The sequence below is a fragment of the Nannizzia gypsea genome, genomic scaffold, assembly GCF_000150975.2.
Source record: "Nannizzia gypsea CBS 118893 supercont1.3 genomic scaffold, whole genome shotgun sequence".
Taxonomy (NCBI): domain Eukaryota; kingdom Fungi; phylum Ascomycota; class Eurotiomycetes; order Onygenales; family Arthrodermataceae; genus Nannizzia; species Nannizzia gypsea.
The window spans coordinates 1,721,557-1,743,746 of NW_003345199.1; the positions used below are offsets into that span (position 1 = coordinate 1,721,557).

A 22,190-nucleotide genomic window follows, 5' to 3' on the forward strand; every position below is an offset into this window, starting at 1 on the left:
TCCCTTACCCTCATGATTGTTCATAACAAGGTGGTCTTTTCGGTGGTGTGGATATTTTCAGGTTAATAGGGGGAGAGACTTATTCTCGGGTAGCCCAAATTTTGAAGACAGGCAACACACTAAATAAGCCAAAAGTGACCAAAATATCTTCCAATATTTTTGAAATAACCGAAAGAGGATATCTAGCTAGAGTGTAACTATAACTACAACAAACACTAATGTCTCCCCCGTCGCCGAATCTCTTCCTCTCTCTCTTCTCTATGCTCTGATGCCAGTTCTTCCAGTGTTTCACGCACACGGTCAATACTTTTCACATGCTCCTTTTCCTTTTCCCTCCACTCATTTTCTTGTCTCTTTTGCTCGAGTTCCGAATTTGTTTTCTCAAGTTGGTACTCGTCTTCAATACGCTTCCTATCTAGGTCATGTTCTGGGCCTGGAGGAATACTTTTGATTTTTTGGTCCTTCTCCTTTTCTTTCTCCGCAAGTTCGTCTTTCAGCCTCTTGATCTCATCGTTAAAACTCCTCAGATCAGCGCCCCTCTCCAGGTGCTTCGTCACAATTCTTTGCATTTCAGTGGCGGATATATCTTCCGCAACTCTGGCCTTCAGTGCCTCGGTTATCGTGGCAGAGTATTTGTTCCAGAAACAGGTAGACAAGACCGAAAAGGATTTTTCAAGCATGGGCCGCATGAAGTAGTCTGCCCTCCGAATAAATTCCCTCTCTGCTTTTTCAGTCAGTTCTTTGATCAATGTCTCGGGTTTTGGTAGTGTGTCTCCGTCCAATCTTTGTACCCGCCGGTACACCATTTCATCTACCCACTTCATGTCAGGCCGATTGGTCCCCGATCTCCATCGTATATCAGTTTTAACTATAGTTATCGTATCCTTCAGGTTTACTAAAGACCTATCCTGGATTCTTTCTAACAAAGCATCGGAAACGGCAGCCATCAGCACCGATATAACGACCTTCACGGGATCTGACCAAGCGTCACCCATTTTTCCAGCTGCGTAATATACCAAAAATCCCAATAATACAGCTACAGCCTTTGGCAGTAGCTCTCCCCACTCTTTAGGATCAGCCATGATGGCCGCTGGTGAGCGTGGCCAATATTGAGAACTGATTAGATCAGTAGCCACAGCCAGAGACATCTGTGCCTCCCTGTTTCTGACCTCTGCTGCTTTGTATTTTGTTTCATCTGACACTGGCGGGCTTCTTTCTGGCCGTACTTCCTCGTCTTCGACCTTTCCGAACATATTCCCCCAAGGGTAAAATCGTTTACCGGCTATGGTTGATCGATGGACGGAGCCATTTTGCCATACCTCTCCGGAAAATGAAGATTCTCGCATAGATTCTGGTTTGTCACCAACCAATGGAGCAGGAATAATCTTGATTCGAAAATTATAGCCTGATTGGATTGAGAAAGTGACGAATCCATCTTCATCCACCTTCGCTGACGTCGCCGCAACCCCGTCAACTAGCATAAGTTAGCTCTGTGATGGCTGTGTTCTCTGCTGCTGCCTGATACAACGCATGTTCTGGCTTACCGTAGACAACCTGGGTTGATGATACTACCAGCAATTCCCATATTCCAAGTCCGTTCGGGTCAACTCTATAAGCTCCGCCTGCAAAACGGAGGTCAAAATTGGGCCCGGGCTCTGCAAGTGATTTGATGAGTTTCCAGTCATCTGGCTGGGGGATATATCCTCGACTTTTGGCATAGTCGAGAGTATCTCCCTTTGCAACAAGACAGTCTATCAATCCCTTTTGAAAGGGAATATCAGTGTATAGTAAATCGATGAATTTCTTGACTTCAGCTGTTGAGAAAATAGTATAAGCACACGTTCCAGTTCGGGTTTGCCAGGCCATAGATGATCAACTTACTCATCCGTGAAGAAGCCATGTTTTCTTTGTTTGTCAAATATGATAACTAGTTTGATAAGTATATGGAGTAATGTTCAGTACTTAGAGGTGTTGTCTGCTTTTCTTGTTAAATGAATCCTTCTCTCTCTTGTTTCGTTTTAAGGAACATTTTGGATATCAGAGGCCCTCTATATGTTGCAACACCTAATCGATGCTCAACAATTCGACCCGTGGACTACCGGGGGCAAACCCATGCCATGACTAGCTCAGCCAGCCGGATTGCATGGCCAACCGCATGAATCAATCAATACGTGTCGAGTTGCGAAAGGGTGCCTAGAGATTCAGCTGGTTAGCCCGTATATCAATCTGACAGGCCATGCGGCATGTCCAAATACTTTATTTGACAAGCTTAAGCTGTGTAACACATCAGCAAGTCGCAAAAATGGACTTGCGCTTGGACGAGAAAGGAAATGCTTGCATAGATCCTGGGTGCAGAGTATGGAGTACTCTGCATGTTTATATACCGTTTCTCACTCTCTCGTATTTGCTTGACAGCTTGATAAGCCCGATACCTTTGTGGACAAGCATAAGCCGAAATTTTATGCCCTCTTTTTCTCAGCTTAACAAGGCTGAAGAAATTGCTTCACTATGTCGGGAACCAAAATCCTTTCGAGAAGCGCTCTCCATGACAAAATGAAAGCAGCGAGCCGGACATGTAGGTGGGATGTATTGGTCTCCTACTCTGCCGAAGAGCTGAACAAAGTGCTCCGGAAACAGTGGGAAGGATCCAAATTATTCACCCATGCCACGTTTGAAACAGTTACAATGGGAGGTAATCTCATATCAAAGTTCGATCTCACTCTTGGATTTCCGCAATTGCAAATCAAAAGTTTGTCGGCGCTGGCGTCCGCATCGTTGAGTATACCCATCGAGGGAACTATGGAACAGAGATATAAGCAGTTTCCGCCCGAGATATTCACAATTACTCCTAACAACTTCAGCCTAGAAGTTGGGGTTCCCTTGGCTGTTGTTGATGGAGAAGAGACGGGTGGGTCGATTCAGGTGCGTATTCTTCGGCAGGGCGCTCTTTGGGTATCTGATATCGAAGCCGCCACAGACATAAAATTAACCGAATTCTAGACCAGCGAACAAAGTATTATCTTCGAAGACACTAGGACAAGCGACCGCTACATAACACTCAATTTTAAGAATAGCGGTACATCATGGACTGTACATGCGAAAAAGACAGACGTCCCAGATAAAGACTCGGTATTCGGCATTGTGAATGATGTACGGACTTGGTTTGAAAACCGACAAAATCTGGTTGGGATCAAGTTGCGCCTGGCGCGAATCTCTAACCATGAGGATAAAACTTCCGATATCCTTCGTCCAAAGTCCTTCCGCTTTGCAGGACCGGCTGGGGTATTACTTATCTTTATTCAGACCAAAGGCAGTGGTTTTGAGCAAGGAGATAACATGCCTACCTTCGACACCGACTCTACCAGCCCCATACCCAACGGATCGACTGCAAGCATCATTCTTTCCCGAGATCTCTTTCAGGATAAATTTCTGCTTCCTGGGATCAGGGCGAAATTTCGAGGTGCTAGTGAAATTAAAACTGATACTGGGATATCCTTGAAGGTTCGCCAGGAGAACCAAGTGATAATAAGCGGTCGTTACGAGATTCGTTATGGGGTTGGCACCACGATCATCAAAGTTGATACGTTAACGGTAGATTTTGATAAGAATCCCCTGGACCTGTCTATAACTGATCAGAGTCCATATACCACCCCAGTATACAAATGGAACTGGGACTTCGAGGGGACCACAGAGTATACCCAGTCAAGGGATTGGTTCAAGCATAAACTGAAGATCAATGCTAAGCTGTCTTCTGTAAGTCTGAATTGTTATTCAAGCTGCAACGTTGGGACTCTCTCCTTACTAACCGCCCAATTCAATGTTCCCAGCCTGCGAGAGACCTGGCGGAATATGGCAGCCATACAATGAGGCTCCGCCTTGAGCTTCTTCAATCGGATAACGTTGAAGTCAGCAATGATCAATTTGAATTCCTCGAGTTGAAAGTCAAACTGACCTCCTTCAACTTGGATCTCGACGAGCTCAACTTTTTTGCAACTACTAATATACTGGTTCCTGATACAGAATTTGTCAATTTCCATGCTTCAATGGTACCCTTTGACTATATTATCATGGGGGACATAAAAGTACCTACCTAGGCAGGTAGTTGTGAACAGATAAGATAAAGTCATTAATAGCAGTATATTAAACACTCTACTATTCTTAAATTAAATAGTGTAACGGAAAGTCTGGGACCCCTCGATGACAAGCTCCCCCCTGTCAGCCTTCTTATTAGATCTCCAGAAGTGCCAGCTCATCACGGCCACAGTTAGGAGCAGAACAAGCTGGGACCTACATACCATTCAAGCAAGGGTTAGTATTAGTACAGTTTACGGAGTACTGGCTGAAGAGAAAAGCATGAATGAGGACTTACGTTATCGCAGCCCAGATGCCGGGGATGTACTCCGGCGCATCCTGGGACCTAAACACAAGACTGCCGGCTATGCCACCAATACCTCCAAACCCAACCAGGGTCGCGCTGGCTAGGGCTCTGGTCCACTGGCCACGGATGTTGTTGGCCTGGTAAGCCATGGCAGAAGGGATGTTTGCATTCGCTCCGGCAGTGGCCAGGAAGACTCCAGCGTAGCGGAGGGCGTTGCCCTTGCCGAATCCTACCATCGGCAGTCCGATCAGGGTGATCAGGGAGTTGACTGCGATGACGGGTGCGCGCATACGGTATTTATCCGCAATATAGGCTGAGGTATACATTACTATAGCTGCGAAGGCGTAAGGGGGCGCAATGAGACATTGGGATTCGCCGACACCAAAGCCTAGTCCGTCTGCGAGGATGATGGGTAGGAAGTAAGCTATGGCGTAGGTTACTGTTGTAGAGCAGCTATATGCTAGGGTTAGAATAGTGGTGGATAAGAAGATGGGTAAAGGGGGCGGGCGGGACGTACAAGAAGATCATGGCGAATCCCCAGATCTTCAGGTCTAGGGCTGGACGGAGGAATCTGCCAAGGGTGAAAGGCTCGACGTGTACATCGCCTCGGTCACGGTTGACACGGCGAATCACAAAGGCGAGTTCCTTTTCATTTAAGAAACCCCATGCTCCGGAGGCTCGGTCCGGGAAGTCAATGAGGAAGATGTAGCTTAGGAAAGCCACTAGTATAGATATCTAATGCATGTTAGAGATAGACATAGGTATAGGTCTAGAAAACAGATCAAGTAAATAAATGCACTTACTACTCCCTCCATGATGAAGATCCATCTCCAGCCACGGATGCCCTGGAGCCCTTCCATCTGGCTAAGACCGAATGCAAGGATGCCGGAGAGCGAACCGGCAACAGCACCGATGATGTAAAAGACCGAGTACCGCTTTTGAACCTCATCTATATTCCACAGTCAGACCAAGTTCTTGTTCAAAACTGTCCAAGTGGAGAAACTTACGTCGACAGTACCAGGTGGACAGCAGGTATACCGTTCCCGGAAAGAACCCAGCTTCAAGGAAGCCCAACAGCGCTCGTAGGCCAGCCATCTGCTGCCAATCCTTGACAAAACCAAATCCCTTGGAGCATGTTAGACAATGAAGCTTTCAGCCAGTCATGCAGGGGGAAGGGGGTACGTACTATCAAGATGATGCCCCATGTGAAGACAATGACGGATATGAATAATCTCGGGCCTATTTTTCTGATGGCTATCGTCGCTATGGGCTGCGCAACGATATATGTTACGAAGAACACCAGGACGATAATTGACTGGTTATCGTTAGCATGTACACGACTTCAACGGGTAAGGTAAACTAACGTATCTGAATCCTATCTTCAGACCCAGGTCTTTGCTCATACTATGCAATTGTCAGTCAGCGTTACATATACATATATATAAGTAAGAAGAGAGATAAGAGAGAAGTCGTACCCAGCAATGGCAGCTACAGAAGTGTTGGTCCTATCCATCAAGCTAACGAGGTACCCGACACCGCAAATAACTACCAACCGCGCATCGATGCGGTGGATGATCTTGCGCTGCTCCTGGCGCGAGAACTCTTCGTCCACATCAACATCTGCAGGACTGACGACGGCCTTGGACAAGTCATCGACGTGGTCCGTAGTCGTAGTGTTCTTTGAGCCTTTCTCTTCATCGTGTTCCATCTTCGGCAGAATAATCAACAATACCAATCAAGTGCGTAAGAGTAAGAGCAAGAGTAACAACAACGATTGCAGGTGTATGTCTGCAAACGTCCGTCTCGTCTTATCTTATAAAGAACTGAAGATAAAACCCAGCGAGGGATCGGCGGGTATTTATCTTTGGATATCTGCATCCATCCAGCCAGACCAGGCCCAAGGTAGTAGCAGTCGGTTTGACTAGTTGGTTATAGTTAACTAGGACAAAGCGCGACTTGTTCAACGATCACTCCCAAGGCCGGCTTCATCCCCGCATGGCAAGCATGGCATGAACGAACATCCCCATCCCAGCTGAGGCCGACGACCGGAGAAGCAGCTGGGCTAGACCTAGACTCGAGCGAGGAACGGGCTGATGGCGTGGACGGCGCTGGATATGCAGATGCCATGCGATACGACGTCCAAACCAGGCTGAAGCATCTTGGCCTGTCCTGTCAGTGTCACGGAAGCGAAGCCAAGTTGGAAGTGAGCAGCGGTGGCCACGCGAGGGCAGCCGATCGGATCGTCGATGGAATAACCGAAGCAGTTTCTACTTGAGCCTCGGCCAGCTGCAGTCTATAGTGAAGTAAGTAAGAGTTGGGTGAAGAATGGAAGTTGTCCGTTGGTGGTTGAGGGGGAAGTTGCTTGGATGATGCTGGTTCGGCTGGTTCGTTGGTTACCCCGGATTCTGGACTTGGATGTGGATTGGACATGGACTTGGGGCCGGAGATGGCACGCGAATGACGGAGAGAGAGGTGGAGAGTTCGTATTGCTCGGTCAAGTCCGTCGGTAAGTAGTAAGTCAGTGCATAGACAGTGGATAGATAGTAGATATGAGATAGTGATGAGTAGACAGTGGTCGATGGATAGTAGATAGTTGGATAGTAATCATGGAGTTGGCGGGATGGACTTGTCGCCGAGAGATAGGCATAAAAAGGGTTAGATGCCGGCTATTCTACGAGTCTTTCTTTACCTTTGCCGGTAGAGATGGAGATATCTGCTCGCGTGTGCCGACTGGACCAATAAGAAGCTTCAGAGCCGAATTACTTAAGAACAGTTACTTATACATGACAAAGACGAGGGATTAATATATAAAGAGATAAAGAGAGAGTCATATGAATGGACGTTCATTCGTAGAGTGCGTGGCTAGCTACAGACACCCATAGGGCGCAGCAGATAAGCATAAGGTAAGCAGACATTAAGTAACTATAGTAAAAGAGATATAACGCAAGGCTGTTCCCGCCCGGGTTTCGTTTTCACTGAAGACGACCAAGTTAAACAGCAGAGTCTGCACCAGCTTCGCCAAAGGCAGCAGACTTCTCGTCGGCAGCTCCTCCGGTAGCGACGTGGCCCATCTCGGCAGCGAAGGTGGTGTGTGGCTTCCAGCTGGCGGACTTGATGGGGGTGGTCTCCTCCATCATCTTGTCGACTTGTTCGAGAGTGAGGCCCTTGGTTTCGGGGATGAGGAAGAAGGCGAAGAGGAAGCAGCCTACGCAGAGCGAGCCCCAGATGAAGAACACTTTGGCGCCGAGGTTGGCCTTGTCGGTTCCGACCAGGAAGGGAGTGATGACGGCGATGATCTAGTGACGTTAGAACTAATACTGGATGATATGGATGGGTGATATGGTAGAAAGGAAGGTGAGACATACGCAGTTCCAGAGCCAGTTGGAGGCGGTGGAGAGACCGACACCTCGGGATCGGATGGGGAGCGGGTAGATTTCGCCGATGACGACCCACGCGCCGGGGCCCCAGGTCGAGGCGAAGAAGAAGATGTAGATGCAGATAAGCGCGATCATGCCCTGCACGGCGTTTCTGTTCTGGCCGTCCGTGACGCCGATGATGGCCACGATGAACTCGCAGGTGAACATGCCGACGGCGCCCCAGATGAGCAGCGCACGACGGCCGAAGCGTTCGATGGTCCAGAAGGAGATCGGGGTAGAGCAGACGTTGACGAGGGTAGTGATGAGGCCGATGAGGAAGGGGTTCTCGATGGTGCCCAGGTCCTGGAAGAAGGTGGTTCCGAAGTAGAAGATGAAGTTGATACCCGTGAACTGCTGGAACATCTGCAGGGCGGTTCCGAGGATGATACGGCGCAGGTTGCTGGCCGGGTTGAAGAGGCTGCCGTGGAAGCAGTGCAGCCAGGAGGCCCAGTAACCCTGGGGCACAGCCTGCATCTCGTACTCGTGGTTGGCGACGATCTCAGCGAGCTCTTCGCGGATGTAGTCTGAGTCGCGGTCCTGGCCACGCAGACGAGCAAGCGACGCCTGCGCATCTTCGAGCCTGCCTCTCTTGACGAAGTAACGGGGGGACTCGGGCAGGAGGAAGAGGCCGCCGCCCAGGATGAGGGCCCAGAGCATCTGCAGGGCGATGGGGATGCGGTAGGAACCCGAGTCCTGGCGCGACTGGGTGCCGTAGTCGACGCAGAGGCCAGCAGGAGGCCCACGGTGATGCAGAACTGGTATCCGGAGACGATGGCGCCTCTGACCTTCCTGGGCGCAATTTCAGACATGTACAGGACGATGATGGCAGAGACGAACCGACGCCGATGCAGCGATCAGACGTCGGCACGAGCAGGTTGAGGCCCGCAGAGCCGTCTGCAGTATGACACCAACAATGAAGATGCCGCAGCCGATGATGATGGTGGTGCGTCGGCCGATGAAGTCAGCGAGGTCGCCGGCCGCGATGGCGCCGAAGAAGGTGCCGGCTGAGAGGATGGAGGTGATCAGGGACTTCTGCCAGGAGGGAAGGGTGAAGCCTTCTGGGTTGTCGACGAAGTCAGACTTCTTGAGGCCGGTGAAGAGGGTGATGAAGTACTCCATGCCCATGACGCCGTTGATGTAGCCCGAGTCGAAGCCGAAGAAGATGCCTCCAAAGGCCGCGAAGGCGCACATCAGGTAGGCCTTGAGCGTCACCGGCGCCTCGACGCGCGAGACGTCTGCCGTGCCCGCCATGGTAGCTGTCTGTCTGTTCCGGATGCCCTTGGGTGTAGAAGTAGAAGTGTAGCAGCTGTAAAAGAAGCTGTAGCTGTGGAAGTTGAGGTTGGGATAAAAGCTGGAGATGGAGACCTGAGGATCAACCTGGAGATCAACACCTGGGGAGAGCTTCTGCTTCTGCTTCTTCTTCTGCTCTGCTCTTCGTCTTTTGCTTTTTCCTGCACAACCACTGGAGGACAGGAGAGAAAGAGAAGCTGAGGCAGACGAGAGAGGGAGAAGAGGCAAGACAGGGTCCTTTAATTATATATCCTTCTTCCTCCTCCCTCTTACCGTCGCATCCACGGCCCAAGGCAAAAAAGAGCAAAAAAAGAGTAAAAAGAGCAAAAAAAGCAAAGGAAGAAACAAAAAGAGCCAAGCAAAAGCGACTTTCTCTTTCCGCCGAAGAAGACGAAGACTTTGGCTGGACATGCGACTCTCTGTCTACTTCTACTTCCACTTCTACTTCCACCTTCTGTCCATGGTTGAGCAGAAGCTTCCCTCTTCTCTTCCTGTTCTTCTTCTTCCCAGCTTCGGCTTCTCCGTCAGCTTCTTCTCGCTCTTCTTCTTCCTTGAAAACTCTTCCCCTACCTTAGCCAGCTACATAAGTGCGGACTACGGAGCATGTACCTACCTCTATCCATGTCCACACCCCCTGTCTAATATTAACTTACCTCTTCTTAACATTACACCGAGACGGCATCCTCCAGCCCAGCCCAGCCTAACTCACTACACAACCCAGACAAGCCAGCGGCGGTGGTTGGTTGGCTGGTTGGCTGCCCCGGGATAAGGTGACATCGAGGCCCATGACCTTTTTGCCGCCGAATACCACCATGTCGAACCGTGGATCACACACAAGAAACAAAAAGACAAGACAAAAGATAAATGCAAATGTCAAGCAAGAGTGGAAACTCGCGTGGCCGGGGAGTTTTTTTGGTTTCTGTGGAGATGCGTTGGGCCAGTCAAGATGGCAAGACGGTGATGGACAGGAGAGAAGACGATGATGAAGAAGACGAGGTGGCGATGCTCATTTCCGACGGTTGGTTAGTTACTTTACTTTTACTGTTCGTGATAGCTGCTAGCTGCTAGTTGCTAGTTGCTAGTTGCAGGTGCTGATGCCGGTTGATATCGTCGTCGTGCTATGCGATGGAGACAAGCTTTGTGGCCTGCTCGCTAACTCACGACTACTCTTTGGGCCTCAGGTTAACCGCTAGGCTTGTCTTGTAACAGTAGAAGTAGCAGCAGTAGCAGCAGAAGTAGCAGAAGTAGCAGAGGCGACGGACTTGACCTTGTCTGGGTTACATCTTCGCCTGTTCCTTTCATCTCGCTCGTCTCATCTCGCCTGCTTTCTCCTGCTTCTGCTTCTGCGTCTGCTTCTGCTTCAACGGCCACCCCGGACTCCCTCGTTTCTTTTTCCCCTTCATGTCACGTCCATGGTCAGATCCTTCCAGTTAGCTTGCTGGTTGCTATAAGCTAGCTGGCTGGCAAGTTGCTGTCCTTACTTAAGCTTGTCCTGCTTCCCTGACCTGACTGGCTCTGGCGCTCGCTGCTCCGGGGCATGGGGGTGGGCTCTTGTTTCAGGCGCATGGCATGGTCACTCGGTCGAGCCTGCATGCAGTCTTATGCATGGCTCGTTCTTTGCTCTGGCGTACGCTGGTCTCTACGCAGGGCTATTGGATGCATGCAGGGCACGGTGGACAGGGTGGAAGGTTAAGATAGAGACGCAACGTTTGTAGGTTAAGGAAGCATAAGGTAAGGTAGGTAACTAAGGTAACTAGCTAAGTAAAGGCAGTAGGTAGGCTATGAACTGCTCTCTGACCCGGCCTCGACTCGCTCTTCGATCCACTTAAACACGTCCTCGCGGTGGTTGACCAGCATCTCGTTGAGCGTGTGCGCCGCCGTAGACTTTACCAGTCGGCCATACCGCTTGTACTGCTTCTGCTTGTTCTCCTGGCCTTCCCACACCATGTGCCGGTGCGACACAAACACGATGGAGTTCTGGAAAAGTTAGCATTCTCAGCCTACTTCTTAACTTTTACTCTCGATAAAGAACGAGCTTACCTCTTTGTACCATTTGGAGAGCCAGGTGATGGTCGTGCTGGCGACGGCGCGGACGGGGTTTTCGGCCACAAAGCATATCACGCCACTGACCATGGTGTGGACTCTCTCTGCCAAAGACATTAGCCTGATATACATGAGAATAAGATAGAAGATGGAAGAGGTAATCGCACCCTTGTTGATGAGCAGGTTGGCGAGGCCGAGAAAGGCATCGCCGACGCCCATAAAGAAGATGCGGCTGGTCTCGTTGGTCCTGCGTCCTCGTTAGTATAACGTTACTTCTGATTACTTATTACTCTATTAGTTAGTTGCTCCGATAGACGCACTCGATGTAGTTCTCCCACAGGTACTCCGCAAGCTGCTCCGAGAAGAGGGCCCGGTTCGGGCTTTCCCGCTCATAGCTGCTCCGTGAGTGTTGCTGGAAGAAGAGGCAGTCAGCATTGGATATAGAAAAGAAGGGCATAAGGTGGTACTGACGTCGGCTTCTGAGATGTGCTTCGGGACGTTGACGTCGATAACACCCACGTTATGCTCAACCGCCCAGGAGATGTAATCCTTGACATTATCAGCCTTGTTCCTGTTAGCCATTCTCCCACACACACATCATCATCAGGATCTTCTTTGCTTTCTTTTTTCTTTTCTTTTCCCTTGTGACAGTATACTAAAGGCACTGCAAGTAACTTACCAACCAGGTGTTGTGGGCTTCAAGCACGTTGGTCACTGGGTGTGGGATGCCCATCAGCTCGGGCCTGTGGTGGGTTACACCCTATCAGCATGCACATCACATATATCCCATCCATATCACAATAGTCTGACGGAAACTATAATGAACGGGCGGCCCTGATAAGCGGAGGGACAACTTACGGGTCGTGGAAGATAACAAGCAGAGTGTCCACCTTGTCATAGTTATTGCTGTGTAACTCGAGGGTCAGAAGTTAAGTCGTCGCTTATTGAAAAGGATAATAAAAACCGAATTGAAGATGGAAAGGAGCATAAGGCTCGGACTCACCTGGCCAGTACCTGGTTCTCAAACGACTTGGAAATGGTGTCTCGGTAGATGTAAAGGCTTGTCAGCTTGTGATCCTCATACAGCTGTTTGGCCTGGTACTGCCGGATGATATCTGCCAATCCATTCAAGTTAGTTTTATCATCTCTTCTGTAGCAATCAATCCCGGTTATTCTACGTTCACATACCATGCACACGGTTCCCCGCAAAATTCGACGACGGGCCTTAAAACGGGTAAGCCAGCATCAGCAAAAAGAGTCACGTCGACAGTTAAGGTTGCTAGCTCACCCTTCGGATACATGCACTTCCAATACCGCGAGTGCATCATCGCCACCTCCCGCACAGTCTCAACGGCCGGGCGCGACGCAGACGGCGCTATCAGCCGGTCTGGCGGCTCCCCCATCAGCGTCCTAGTAACGGCCAACGCCGACTTGGAGATCGATCGGAAATTATAGCCCCCCTCTAGACACACCGCTACCTTCCCGTTCGCAAGGTTCATCAGCATGCGAGTCATGTGTGAGTAGCAGGGGGGAGTCACGAAACACCCTCCAAGCTCGTCCCCGGCTGCTGCGTCAAAGCCGGCCGATACTATCATAACACGCGCACCCATTAGCACGGAACACTCTGCATTGCATATATGCATGCATGCATGCACAATCAGTGATTAACGCTCAATGACGGGTGACTTACTGATGACCAGATCGGGGTCGAACTCGTAGCCAATCGGCATGACCACCTCTTGGAAGGCGTAGAGGTAGTCTCCGTCTCCCATACCTTGGGTCGGCCAGGGGATGTTGACGTTCCTATCAGCTGTAAGCATTCCCCAGTATACTAATTATATCGAAAAGCCAGTGTTTGGGTTTGGGTTTGGGGACAACATACTTCCCCAGACCGAGTCCTTCGCCGCAGTAGTCCCAGTTGCCTTCGTCGCCGCCGGGGTAAAAGCTGCCGTCCCGGTAGACGTGGATCGAGATGTACAGCACGTTCGGATCATTGTAGAACATCCTCTGCACACCGTTGCCTGGTACAGTTAGCCGTTAGCCCCATATCAATTGCATCATGCTGATGATAAGATGGCGCATACCGTGATGGACGTCCCTGTAGACAATGTGGGTTAGTCTTAGGCATTAAGATCAGGCATCAGGTTTCAATACATCACATACCAGTCAAGTATCAGAATCTTGCGACATTTATCTCCGAGGACATGTTGGCATGCCCTCGCAGCCACCGAGACATTGTTGAACAGACAAAAGCCCATTGTCTTGTTACTCTCGGCATGATGGCCGGGCGGCCGAATCACCGCAATTGCGTTCTTCACTTTCTCCTCCGCCACGGCCTTGCATGTCTCGATCGCACCGCCACATGAGAGCAGCGCAGACGTGAATGTCAACGAATTAAAGTAGATCGAGTCCCTGGTATGTTCGAGCTCAAGGAGCTCGTCCTCCGACATATCTATATCCTCGATTTAGTCCAATGGGCGCACATCAGCATTATAAAAAGTAAAAGAAAAAAACAATGCTCACCTTTTGTGCTCTTCACAAACTCATAATGTTCCTTGGTATGCACCAACGTGATCTCTGCCTCGGTTGCATCTCTTGCCTCAATCCTCTTCAGCGGCTGAGGCACAAGCGGTCCCTGAAACTCTCCTCCATCAGCAATTAACCCTGCTCTGCCCAACTCACGATAGATATAATACACGCGCCGTGGATCTTCTGGATGCACGTCCAACGTAGGCTTCACTTCACAATGATACCGCATGCGATTGTCATAGCAATACCCGGTTGGAAGCTGGGCACGGTGCAACGCCCTGCTGCGCCCTTCATGGTGATCGGCAGACCAGTCTGAGTCCTCTGCTTCTTCATCCGCGACAACACTATCTGGTTCAGGCTTGACGTGATCTCCCGCTGCTGTGGTTGGCCGGGGAGTGCCAGTCGTAGGATCGTTGTTTGGAGTTGAGATGCCTGCCTGATGGTCCTCGATTTCCTTCACTAGTTTCCCGGGACTGTGAACTTTTTGATGGAAGGTTGCTAGTAGGGACTGGGTATGAGACTCCTTGGACCCATTGGGTGCTTGTGCTTCCGGAGTGAGGGATGCCTCTTCTGCAGATGGAGGGGATGGACGACCGCCGCCGATGGGGATGGTGGAAGTTGATGGGGGAGCTGGGCCCGAGGTCTGTTCCTGTGCCGGTGCGCGAGCTTCGCTCATGACCACGTCCTCGTCCCCGTCCATGGTGTTTTAATAATTAAAGTCGCTAAAGATGATTGAAATGAAAAAGGGAAGTCGACGGTCAGAGCTCGATGGTCATAGTACGAGCTGGTAGCATGCAAGAAGACGTGGTCGCGGATAGATGTTCAATTCCTCTCCTTATCTGCTAGGTCTGTCCTTTACTCTCTCTCTCTCTCCGTGGCTGTGGCAAGACAAAACAAAGCTCGAAATGAGAACCAAATTCGCTAACTCGCCATCAATGTAATGTTTGAGATCTCAGCAGCAAGAAGGAAAAAAATAAATTGACTGGCTAGTAGCGAAACGGTCCAGTGGTCAAGTAGGCAGCTTTGAGCATCAGCACAACAAATGCGACCACGGCAGTGTGTATAGAGGGTATAGATGGACAGGACGAGGTCAGCAGTGGCAGATGCACATAGAGGATGAGCTACTTGTGTCCTGTAGCCACCTGAGCTGCCAATTCCAGGGTATAAGATATAGGCAGCTTGAGGCGAAGAAGAGGAAGACGATGAAGAAGACGAAGACTGAGCAAGTCAAGCAACTTGATGGAAGCTTTGAGAGAGTAACTTTTTGGCCGTAAGAAATAGAAGAGTCACGTGATGAAGATAGCTTTTCACGTGATGGCCCTTGGGCGGACTGGTGCCCCTTGAGGGAAGTTTTTTAAGATGAGTTTTAAGGGCAGCTTAAGAGAGGAGATATATCAGGTTAATAGCCAGAGAGAAGAGGTTGACCATGGGGATAGGGAAGAAGAGACGATTGGTTTCGAAATTTCCAAGACAGGGGTCATTACGGGCAAGTTTTATCAAGACATGCTGGTTGGTCCACACGCGATACAGTGGTAAGTGGTTATTGATTTCATATTTGTATTTTCATATGAGTATTCAGCCCATCACAGGCAATGAGAATTACATTTGTTTTTTATTTACTTTTCTGGGGTAGAGAGGTATCCACTTTTGTTGGTTTATATTGATAGTGGAATATAGGTGGAAGATAGAGGGCCAACTAGAGCATGCTCCGTTGTTCCGAGCTTCCAGTTAATTGCTATTTGCTGTCAACCTTGGCGATGTAGGCTGTGAGAGAAAAAGGTTAGTTTATAGAATGAGCAAGGTAAAGGAGAGGGACGCTTACAGATGAGGTCAACAACACGGCGGGAGTAACCCCACTCGTTGTCGTACCAGGAGACGAGCTTGATGAAGTTCTCGTTGAGGGCGATACCGGCACCGGCATCGAAGATGGAGGAGTTGGGGTTGCCGTTCATGTCAGTAGAGACAATGGCGTCCTCAGAGTATCCGAGAATACCTATACCACAAGAGAGTCAGACAAGTTATACCCCCATTGGAAATGAAAGAAGTGGAAAAAACACATACCCTTGAGCTCGTTCTCGGAAGCGGCCTTCATGACCTTCTTGATCTCGTCGTAGGTGACTGGCTTCTCGGTGCGGCAAGTCAAGTCGACGACGGAGACGTTGGAAGTAGGCACACGCATGGACATACCAGTGAGCTTTCCGTTGAGCTCTGGGATAACCTTTCCGACGGCCTTGGCGGCACCGGTGCTGCTGGGGATGATGTTCTGGGCAGCAGTACGGCCACCACGCCAGTCCTTGCCGGAGGGACCATCGACGGTCTTCTGGGTGGCAGTGTAGGAGTGGATGGTGGTCATCAAACCTTCCTTGAGACCCCAGTTCTTGTGGACAACCTTGGCGAGGGGAGCAAGGCAGTTGGTGGTGCATGAAGCGTTGGAGATGACAGGCATGTCGGACTTGTAGTTCTCCTCGTTGACACCCATGACGAACATGGGGGCATCGGCAGAGGGAGCAGAGATGATGACCTTCTTGGCACCTCCCTTCAAGTGAGCGCTGGCCTTCTCGGTGGTGGTGAAGACACCGGTGGACTCGACGATGTACTCAGCACCAGTCTCGGACCATGGGATGTTGGCTGGGTCACGCTCAGCGTAAAACTTGACGTGCTTGCCGCCAACTATGAGGCCGCTATCGTCGTGCTTGATCTCATCCTTGAATTGGCCGTGTTGAGAGTCATATTTCAACATGTATTCCTGGTTAGTGTTGTTAGCAGGTGGACCACTTCAATGCACCAATACATCAAGGACAAACATACGGCATATTTGGTCTCAATGAAGGGGTCGTTGACAGCAACAACCTCGATGTCTGGGTTCTCGTAGCTATAGATAGTACCACGGTCAGATAAGATGCCTTTCTCCAAAGGTATCCCCCATTCCCATCCCACTTTCGAGGGCTCAACTCACGCATTGCGGAAGACAATTCTGCCAATACGACCGAAGCCGTTGATTCCGACCTGGGACTCCTGTTAACCTGACGAACTGCAGTGCAAAAGCCGTCCTTTTGTATGTGTTTATGTACCTTGACAACCATGATGGTGGGATGTTTCTGTATAGCGGGGTAGCAGTCAGTATCCCACCACGACTACAAAACACGACCACATCAGGGTAGATCATCTTACCTAGATATGACTTGAGACGAGCTTGTAGATGAGAAGACGGAGGACGCTTGAGATGGTGATGGTGAAATAGAGAAGAGGAGAGGGAGAAGAAAGGAAGAGGAAGAAAGAAGGTGGACGAGAGGCGGGCGAGGGGCAAGTAATAAATAACGCGCTCTCGGCCTCCGCCCCGACTTGCTTTCAATCTCTTGCTTGTTACTGACGCAACAAAAACTTAACCCTGGCAGCCTTAACCAGGTACTTAGCGCTAGCTATCTATGTACATCGAAAGAGTAACTTCACAGGCCTACGGAGTTGGTTTGATGCTGGTCTGGTCTGGCTGGCTTGTCGGAGAACAACCGCCCGCAGCATCACGCATCTAGTTTCGGCCGCTGAGACATGGATGGCGGGCTGATCATATGGAGTCAGTCGGACAGCTTCCTTTCCCCCTGGCGAAGACGAAAACTCCCGAGATGTCCCGCTACAGGAGGTCGGGCGGGTAGTCATGGACAACACTTAGTGTTTTAGTTACCCACCCGGCTTGCTTCCCTTCTCTCTGCTTCGATTGTCTTCTACGGCTGCGCCGCCTCTTCTTGACCTGCTTCTCTCACCAATTGATCGGTCCAATTCATCCTCTGCTACCAAAAGTATTTCATTTCATCTATTCGAATTTCCACTCCTTCATCTTGTGTTTCAAGACTTGCAGTTTCGGCGGCAAAAACACTCTGCTGCATTTGGCAGATTTATCCGGTCGGCTGAATGTTGATCCGCTGAAAGAGCCGGAGAGCCGAGAGCGCCCGGGCTTTGAAAGCTGCAGGTGGGAGATACAATATAGAGATGATGGATTGGTAGGAAAAATAGATGAATCAGATGTCAAGATCGCTGGTATCCCTATATTCCATAATATTCCGGTGCACCTCGACAAGGACAAGCTTTAAAGGCGTGGGCGTGTTTGCGCAGTAGGGCATGCTGGACATGGTCACGCTTGGTGACGTGCCGGTAGTTCCTCCCAGGGAAAGGTGGCTCAGTATCCGGCCCTACTTTGGGGCAGAGAAACACTTCGCCGCCCCCCTTCTCAACTGGACCACTGTGAGCTATCAGCTTCAGCGATCGGAACCCCTCGGGCCCAAACGCCCATTGAACAAAATTGTCAAAGGCCTCGACCCGGCGTCGATGATGCGCTTTGTAGGCAAGCCTCCCTGTGCGTTCTAATGAATGGAAGTAATCGGGCTGTATATAGAAGCCTCGAATATGCAGCACTTTAAGGTTGCCCATGGCAGTCAGCGGGGAGAGAGCTGGTATCTAACAACAACATCAGCACATTAGTGTTTTTTCGTAGCATTGAATCAAGGTTAAAACACACCAGGTATCGTGGTTTATAGCTGACCCCAAGAAGCTCCAAATCTAGGTGCTTCAAAGTTAACCGTTCGGGATCTACCTCTTTGTAGTATGGCGGGCTAAACGAAAGATTCGGCACATGATACGGAGTGGAGCCTCCTTGTTCATCGAAAGCGGAGTAGAAAACAAATGACTTGAGTGTCTCTCGATGTCGAAGCAACGATGTCCAGAGGCGTTCAAGGCCAAATGCATTCTCCACCGCAATATATAGGTTTTCAAGCGGTTTGCATTTCTCGATGAAGTTTGCTATGTTATGACACGCCTCCGTACTCTGTTCCATATCCGGGGGCGGCGTCTGCACCTCTAGCGTCCGTAGATGAAAAGGGGTCTCCGTAGAGCTAAAAAAGGATAAAAAATCCTTCCAAAAAGAGCAGGATCTTAATGCCAGGGTGTGCAATACCCTAGGATTCATATCCTTCAGTAAGCCAGCTTTGTCTTTAACGAATGGGTATCCTTCGAGTACGAGGTGCTGTACGTTCGAGAACCGAAGCCGACGATTTGGCCACGGCTCTACCAGCACCTCCGTGAAGTGCTTGAAGTACTCGTCGTCATAGTGTAGTGTCAAGGCCATCCAATGCAGACAGCTAATTTCAAGGTAGTCAAGCTGACAGCAGTTCAGCTTTAGACAATCTCGAAGCTTCTCTACGTCATAATATCGACCAATATAAATATCAGCAGTATCCGTATTAACTACTGCCAGGCGTTTTAACCTAGAGAACAACTGAGGGTATTGAAAATCGCAAAAGTTAAAGGCCCTAATACGGAGCTGCTCTATAAAAGTCTGTCTCGTGGGAAGATACCCTCCTTCTCCCATGATTTCAGGAGGGATACAGTCCTGCCGCTGCCAGCTTCCATGCCGCATTCCTATTTCAGCTCTCGATTACACTAGGTGGAACAGGTATTGCTCACATAAACTTTTTAATGATCCCGGCCGACATCTTATCAAAATACACAGCACCCTCTTCCTGTATTCAGCCCTGCTCGGGAAACAATAAAAGTAAGGGTCACCCTCAGGATCTATCCACTGCTCCTTATCCGCTTGCTCGGCATTGCTAAAGCCATGGTAAGGATTCCAGCCGTTCATATCGTCGGCATCAGACACATTGTCGCCGCCTGCCGCGATGGCACAATCGTGACTGATGCCATGGTTGCAGGGGGAACAGTCGTCAAAATCGAAAACATCAGACCCAATCTCAGACGTTACGCACAAAATTCGAATATCCCTAGTATACTTGAGCACACCGGCTCTCTGATGAGCCATGATTATGCCATGGTCTTTCCTTTCGGTTGAAATGAAGATATTTCTGTAGAGAAACGGATTTGTGACTTCATTCCAAAATCGTGATACCTCGGACAAGCTTTTGAGATCAGCCCTATCATCAAGGTGTGATATGACTGTCCGAAAAACTTCTAGGGGGTAATTTTCTAGCATGTTGCTTCCACTGAATTGAATGGCTGCAAGTTATAGTATAGGTAGACCATCACCTCCTTTGGTGATGTTGACGTCCAAAAACCTTAATACCAAGCAAAATAAGAAAAAAGGAAAAAAGGGGAGCTAGTGACTAAGCATACCTACCTAGGTACCTAGGTAGGTAGGTAGATAACACTCGCCCCTGATAAGATATTGATGAACTGTCTGGCAAGCAGAAGAGACAAGCATATACAGATCGTTTCTATTAAAAATATATTCCACTGAATCTATGTGATGTTTCTTTTGGTTATCAACGCCATGCCGAGGACAGGACGCACGACTGATAAGAATGAAGGAGGGTAGGCAAGCAAATGAAAAAAAAAAAAAGAATAGTTATAATACCGGCAAGAAAGGAAGAAGAAAACAGCATTGCCTCATAATAACACAATTCCCTATCCCGTTCATCCACCCGGTCCGGCTCCAAGACAAGAAGAAGGTTTTTAGAAGAAAAAGTTTCGCCTCATCGTTCTTTTCACTCTACTCCTCTTTAGCACCGCCCCTCCAGTTCTTCTCGGCAGACTCAACGCTGGCCTTGTCGGTCTTGACGGCTGGCTGGCCCATGCCCATCAGTCCGCCAGCAGCCTTCCATGGTCTCTCCAAGTCACCCTTGGCAGGAACGCCGAACAAATGGACCTTGACGATGTTGCTCTCCAGGGCGCTCTTGATAGGGATGATGGACTGCATGAGCAATGGGTTGGTGTACTTGAAGTATAGGTGCATGACGGCCATCATTCCGACACCCATGAGCTGAGACTTGAGGGCGGCGCGGAGCTGTTGCTTGTCGTATTCCTGGACGGTGGTGACGACGGGACGGGGTTCATCCTGGGAACCCATGGCTGGGGGCTCGACGTATTTGAGTGTTTTAAGATCTGAATTTGTTTTGTTTGCGTTAGTGGGTGAGTTAACCATAAGAGTAGGCCGGGAAGTCGGTTTGGCGTACCTTTCTTCTGGATAACGACGGTGTAGATGTAGTAGTACAGTGCGGCAATGGCGATGTTGGAGGCAATGTACATGGTGCGGACGCCGAGGAGGACATCTGGGTTATCGAAGGGGATCTTCTTCGACACCTGCATCATAACCAGGATGATGGCGAGGTTGGTTCTATCGGCGAGCTGTTAGCATGTCTTTCTCGGCTGTTCCGGCTTCTCCAGGGGTATCTCTTGATGCGCACGCGGGCGTTTTGTCTATCTGGTCAAGTTGTGATAAGGGGGGTCTCACATTTGGGGATTAAGTACTGAGAACGCCATGATGAACAGAGGCACAACCAGAGACTGCAAACAGCGGCAAAGCAAGACGGAGAGAAAAGCGGACGGAGAGTTGAGAGACGATGCTGCGATCCCAAGGCTGTGAGATTTATTCTTCCTTCCGTGCTAAACGAGAAAAAGGGCGCTGAAAAGTTTCCCATGCGGCCACCAAAGCTATATATCACGTGACTAGTATTACATAACCTGATATCAACTCCTTCGCTGGAACTTCGACAAGAGAAGAGGAAGAAGCGCACAGCAGAAGGAGAAGATAGAGGCCGAGATGGAGACGGGGAGGGCAAAGATGCTTGGAGCGAAGATGCATCGACGGCCGGAGAGAGGCCCGCGTGCAAGAGAGAGCGGCTCCCAAGGCTTCCTCCCCGGCTAGAGTGACTACCTACGCTCTATATATGATGTTGGACATGCTCGCAAGATGGCCTCTATCTAACCTAACTACTAACCACCACCACCACCACTAACGCTGGCAGCATCGCTACCAAGTGGCCACGGACCGCTAACCCTGGCAGTGACAGGCTCGCCCTACGCCGTGCCGTCCTCACCGTCACCGACCTTACCGCCGCCCGCCACTGCTTCTTCCCCTTCGCACCCTCCGCCTTCACTGCCTCTTCGCCCAGCGACAACCGTCTGTCCCAATACGGACTAGCGCCCCTTCTTTTGCAAGCAAGAAAAAGGGAAAAAAATAAAAAACAAAAAAAAATAAAAAGGGCCCACGCTATGACCAACATCGACCGACCGTCCACTTGAGGGAAGATAAACTTACCTTACTTAACATCTTTATCCCTCCAAAACCCTCCAACTTAACCCTGCCAGGCAGCAGAAGAAGAAATACACGCGAAACACCACAACACTTGCTCGCACCCTCCCCCGCCCATCCAAAGGCACTCCAGCTTCCGACGCGCCATAACACCACTAGCATCGCCTTTTTTCCGTTTTCACACGACGATAAAGACAAGGATACAGCCATGCCAGGAGGCAAAGGAAAGTCCGTGGGAGGTGGAAAGGCCGCGCCTAAGGATGCCAACGGCAAAGGACCACGATCGCACAGTGCAAAGGCCGGACTGCAGGTTGGTTGCCATCCCCAGTGAACGGTAGCTGAGTCGGCTATCTCCTATCCCTTTATCTCCGCCTTTGGGGGCTTGGGGGTTGAATGACACGTGTTTGTTGGCCGTGTATAAACACACAAGACCACACGCGCATCGCAGGGTCTTATTATCTACAGGTTGAGGCGATGATAGGTGCTAACCAGTAGTGCT

At 49.9% G+C, this 22,190-nt stretch overlaps 9 protein-coding genes across 9 annotated transcripts; 2 read left to right on the forward strand and 7 right to left on the reverse strand.

Moving 5' to 3' along the window:
- Positions 1–215: 215 nt before the first annotated feature.
- On the reverse strand, positions 216–1,866 carry MGYG_04063 (hypothetical protein; the record flags this gene model as incomplete). Its single annotated transcript, XM_003173842.1, has 2 exons — positions 216–1,474; positions 1,545–1,866. The coding sequence occupies 2 exons, from the start codon at positions 1,864–1,866 to the stop codon at positions 216–218; spliced, it is 1,581 nt and encodes a 526-aa protein (XP_003173890.1).
- Positions 1,867–2,508: 642 nt separating this feature from the next.
- MGYG_04064 (hypothetical protein) lies at positions 2,509–4,094 on the forward strand (the record flags this gene model as incomplete). The annotated part of the gene is made up of 3 exons (XM_003173843.1): positions 2,509–2,922; positions 3,001–3,753; positions 3,828–4,094. 3 exons carry the CDS (start codon positions 2,509–2,511, stop codon positions 4,092–4,094), a joined length of 1,434 nt encoding a protein of 477 aa, XP_003173891.1.
- Positions 4,095–4,163: 69 nt separating this feature from the next.
- Positions 4,164–6,086, reverse strand: MGYG_04065 (hypothetical protein; the record flags this gene model as incomplete). The annotated part of the gene is made up of 8 exons (XM_003173844.1): positions 4,164–4,287; positions 4,370–4,831; positions 4,896–5,113; positions 5,182–5,327; positions 5,386–5,503; positions 5,565–5,693; positions 5,743–5,782; positions 5,854–6,086. 8 exons carry the CDS (start codon positions 6,084–6,086, stop codon positions 4,164–4,166), a joined length of 1,470 nt encoding a protein of 489 aa, XP_003173892.1.
- Positions 6,087–7,368: 1,282 nt separating this feature from the next.
- MGYG_04066 (high-affinity glucose transporter RGT2) lies at positions 7,369–9,045 on the reverse strand (the record flags this gene model as incomplete). Its single annotated transcript, XM_003173845.1, has 3 exons — positions 7,369–7,674; positions 7,744–8,583; positions 8,632–9,045. The coding sequence occupies 3 exons, from the start codon at positions 9,043–9,045 to the stop codon at positions 7,369–7,371; spliced, it is 1,560 nt and encodes a 519-aa protein (XP_003173893.1).
- Positions 9,046–10,863: 1,818 nt separating this feature from the next.
- On the reverse strand, positions 10,864–14,356 carry MGYG_04067 (histone deacetylase clr3; the record flags this gene model as incomplete). Its single annotated transcript, XM_003173846.1, has 15 exons — positions 10,864–11,061; positions 11,125–11,231; positions 11,295–11,374; positions 11,448–11,539; positions 11,599–11,691; positions 11,807–11,870; positions 11,986–12,033; positions 12,131–12,242; positions 12,316–12,351; positions 12,416–12,715; positions 12,818–12,930; positions 13,010–13,148; positions 13,212–13,225; positions 13,291–13,579; positions 13,651–14,356. The coding sequence occupies 15 exons, from the start codon at positions 14,354–14,356 to the stop codon at positions 10,864–10,866; spliced, it is 2,391 nt and encodes a 796-aa protein (XP_003173894.1).
- Positions 14,357–15,391: 1,035 nt separating this feature from the next.
- MGYG_04068 (glyceraldehyde-3-phosphate dehydrogenase) lies at positions 15,392–16,739 on the reverse strand (the record flags this gene model as incomplete). The annotated part of the gene is made up of 6 exons (XM_003173847.1): positions 15,392–15,420; positions 15,479–15,649; positions 15,718–16,402; positions 16,465–16,528; positions 16,613–16,662; positions 16,728–16,739. 6 exons carry the CDS (start codon positions 16,737–16,739, stop codon positions 15,392–15,394), a joined length of 1,011 nt encoding a protein of 336 aa, XP_003173895.1.
- A 955-nt stretch (positions 16,740–17,694) lies between these two features.
- Positions 17,695–19,633, reverse strand: MGYG_04069 (hypothetical protein; the record flags this gene model as incomplete). Its single annotated transcript, XM_003173848.1, has 3 exons — positions 17,695–18,105; positions 18,167–19,065; positions 19,210–19,633. The coding sequence occupies 3 exons, from the start codon at positions 19,631–19,633 to the stop codon at positions 17,695–17,697; spliced, it is 1,734 nt and encodes a 577-aa protein (XP_003173896.1).
- Positions 19,634–20,149: 516 nt separating this feature from the next.
- On the reverse strand, positions 20,150–20,919 carry MGYG_04070 (inorganic phosphate transporter PHO88; the record flags this gene model as incomplete). Its single annotated transcript, XM_003173849.1, has 3 exons — positions 20,150–20,541; positions 20,613–20,773; positions 20,891–20,919. 3 exons carry the CDS (start codon positions 20,917–20,919, stop codon positions 20,150–20,152), a joined length of 582 nt encoding a protein of 193 aa, XP_003173897.1.
- Positions 20,920–21,326: 407 nt separating this feature from the next.
- Positions 21,327–22,022, forward strand: MGYG_04071 (hypothetical protein; the record flags this gene model as incomplete). The annotated part of the gene is made up of 7 exons (XM_003173850.1): positions 21,327–21,349; positions 21,393–21,403; positions 21,450–21,528; positions 21,552–21,569; positions 21,626–21,762; positions 21,786–21,803; positions 21,898–22,022. The coding sequence occupies 7 exons, from the start codon at positions 21,327–21,329 to the stop codon at positions 22,020–22,022; spliced, it is 411 nt and encodes a 136-aa protein (XP_003173898.1).
- Between the last annotated feature and the right edge of the window lie 168 nt (positions 22,023–22,190).